The sequence below is a fragment of the Dipodomys ordii genome, unplaced genomic scaffold, assembly GCF_000151885.1.
Source record: "Dipodomys ordii isolate 6190 unplaced genomic scaffold, Dord_2.0 Scaffold11, whole genome shotgun sequence".
Lineage (NCBI taxonomy): Eukaryota > Metazoa > Chordata > Mammalia > Rodentia > Heteromyidae > Dipodomys > Dipodomys ordii.
The window spans coordinates 16,845,222-16,847,151 of NW_012267227.1; the positions used below are offsets into that span (position 1 = coordinate 16,845,222).

A 1,930-nucleotide genomic window follows, 5' to 3' on the forward strand; every position below is an offset into this window, starting at 1 on the left:
AGTGGTGCTGTGGCTCAAGTGGTAGAGCGCTAGCCTTGAGCTGAAGAGCTGAGGGACAGCGCCCAGGCCCAGAGTTCAGGCCCCACGACCAGACCCAAAAAAAAAAAAAAAAAGAAGAAGCTCATGGACAGCACTCAGGCCCAAAGTTCAAGCATCAGGATCAGCAAAGAAAGAAAAAAAAGTTTAACTCTACCATATCGATCTGCTGGCAGAAGCGAGTTACACTTGAGAGACAACTTACTAAAGAATGGGGAAGACCATTTCCCTCAGTTGTTACCCAGGTAATTAAATCCTAAACACTACCTGATCCTCTGCCAATAGCCACCATCCCATTTCTAGCCAAACACAAGTGCTTGAAGAAAAACAGCCAAAACTTACTTGAGCAGTAAGCAGAGTTGTCAAGGAAACATCAGCACGCTCTTCAGTGATATAGGTCCTTGGTTTTCCTTCCCAGAGTGCACAGTCTTCCAGGTCCATCAGCTTCACCTGAGATTTAGACAGGCCTGGGGGGCGGGCTCCCTGCTGCTGCTGTTGCTGCTGCTGCTGTTGCTGTGCCTGTCGTAAACTAATCTGCCTTGGAAATACATTTTCATCTAAAGTTGGCACAACGAAGTTATTCACCTGATTATCCAAGATGGTGCTTGAAAGATTTTTGGTAGTCTTATCTCCTGGAGCTGCATGAGAGTGTTTCTGCTTTGGTGAAACAGGATAGGGTAAAATGGACTTATAAGATGATTTAGTTCGGCCACTGAGTGCTGCCTGTCTATTTTGAGACTTGGCCTTTCGAGAGGCAGTGGACACAGAATGAGGCTTCAAAGAGTAAGAGGTAGAAGGGGAAATAGTAGATTGCTTCTTTAGGACACTATCAAGTGTTCGTACATAGCTGGTACTTTTGGTAGGCAGTTGGTAAACCACAGGAGATGTGGGGGCATTTGAGGAGAAACCCATGCTTGTTTCCATAAGCTTGCCTTCATTTTCCAAGTATTCATCCAGCTTATCACTACAGAAAGCAGAGCGGTTTTTCAGTGAACCTTCTGAATTTCCACCTAGAAATAAGGCAGACACAGATATTTTAATCTAGGGCTCTGGATGTAACTCAGTGATCAAGAGCACTTGCCCAGCATGCTTAAGGCTTAGGGGGGAAAAAGGCCCGATGCTGGCAGTTCACGTATGTAATCCGAGGTACTCAGAAGCTGAGACCCTGAGGATCAACGTTTGAAGTCAACATAGGCAGAAAAGTCGGAATACATTTCCAAAAATAACCAGCAAAATGTCATGCTGGAAGTGTGGCTCAGATGGTAGAGCCTCAGCCAAGCAAGCTCAGCGCCTGAGTGTAAACCCCAAAATCAGCAAAACAAAATAAAGCAATCTAGAAAAGATGTCCTAAAGATGAGAAAAAATAAGCTACAAGATATTACAAGTTCTGCCAGGCACTGGAGGCTCACGCCTGTAATCCAACCTACTCAGGAGGCTGAGATCTGAGGAACTTGGTTCAAAGCCAGCCCAGGGAAGAAAGACCATGAGACTCTTATCTCCAATAAACCACCAGAAAACCAGAAGTGATGCTGTGACTCAAGTGGTAGAGCACTTGTCTTGAACTGAAGAGCTGAAGGACAGCATCCAGGCTAAGTTCAAGCTCAATAACCGACAAAAAAAAAAAAAAAAGATATTACAAGTTCTAAACCCTCTCAGAAAAAAACAAACTAAGAGACTGAGTAACAATACTAATTAGATGAAAATTCAGGGCTGGGAAGGTGGCTCAGTGGTAAAGCGCTTGCCTTGCATGCTTGAGGCCCTGGGTTCGATTCCTCAGCACTCATAAGCAAAAAAAAAAAAAAAAAAGCCAGAAGTGGTGCTGTGGTTCAAGTGGTAGAGTGCTAGCCTTGAGCTGAAGAGCTGAGGGGCAGCGCCCAGGCACAGAGTTCAGGCC

General features: G+C 45.1%; 1 protein-coding gene across 2 annotated transcripts in view; it reads right to left on the bottom strand.

The window, feature by feature from the left end:
- The window catches only part of Mga (MGA, MAX dimerization protein), an 81,318-nt gene that overhangs the window by 43,799 nt on the left and 35,589 nt on the right, over positions 1-1,930 (bottom strand). For both annotated transcript variants that reach the window (XM_013010104.1, XM_013010103.1), the window contains one exon: positions 379-1,046. In XM_013010104.1, the coding sequence (XP_012865558.1) occupies positions 379-1,046 (668 nt within the window). The remainder of the gene's footprint in view (positions 1-378; positions 1,047-1,930) is intronic.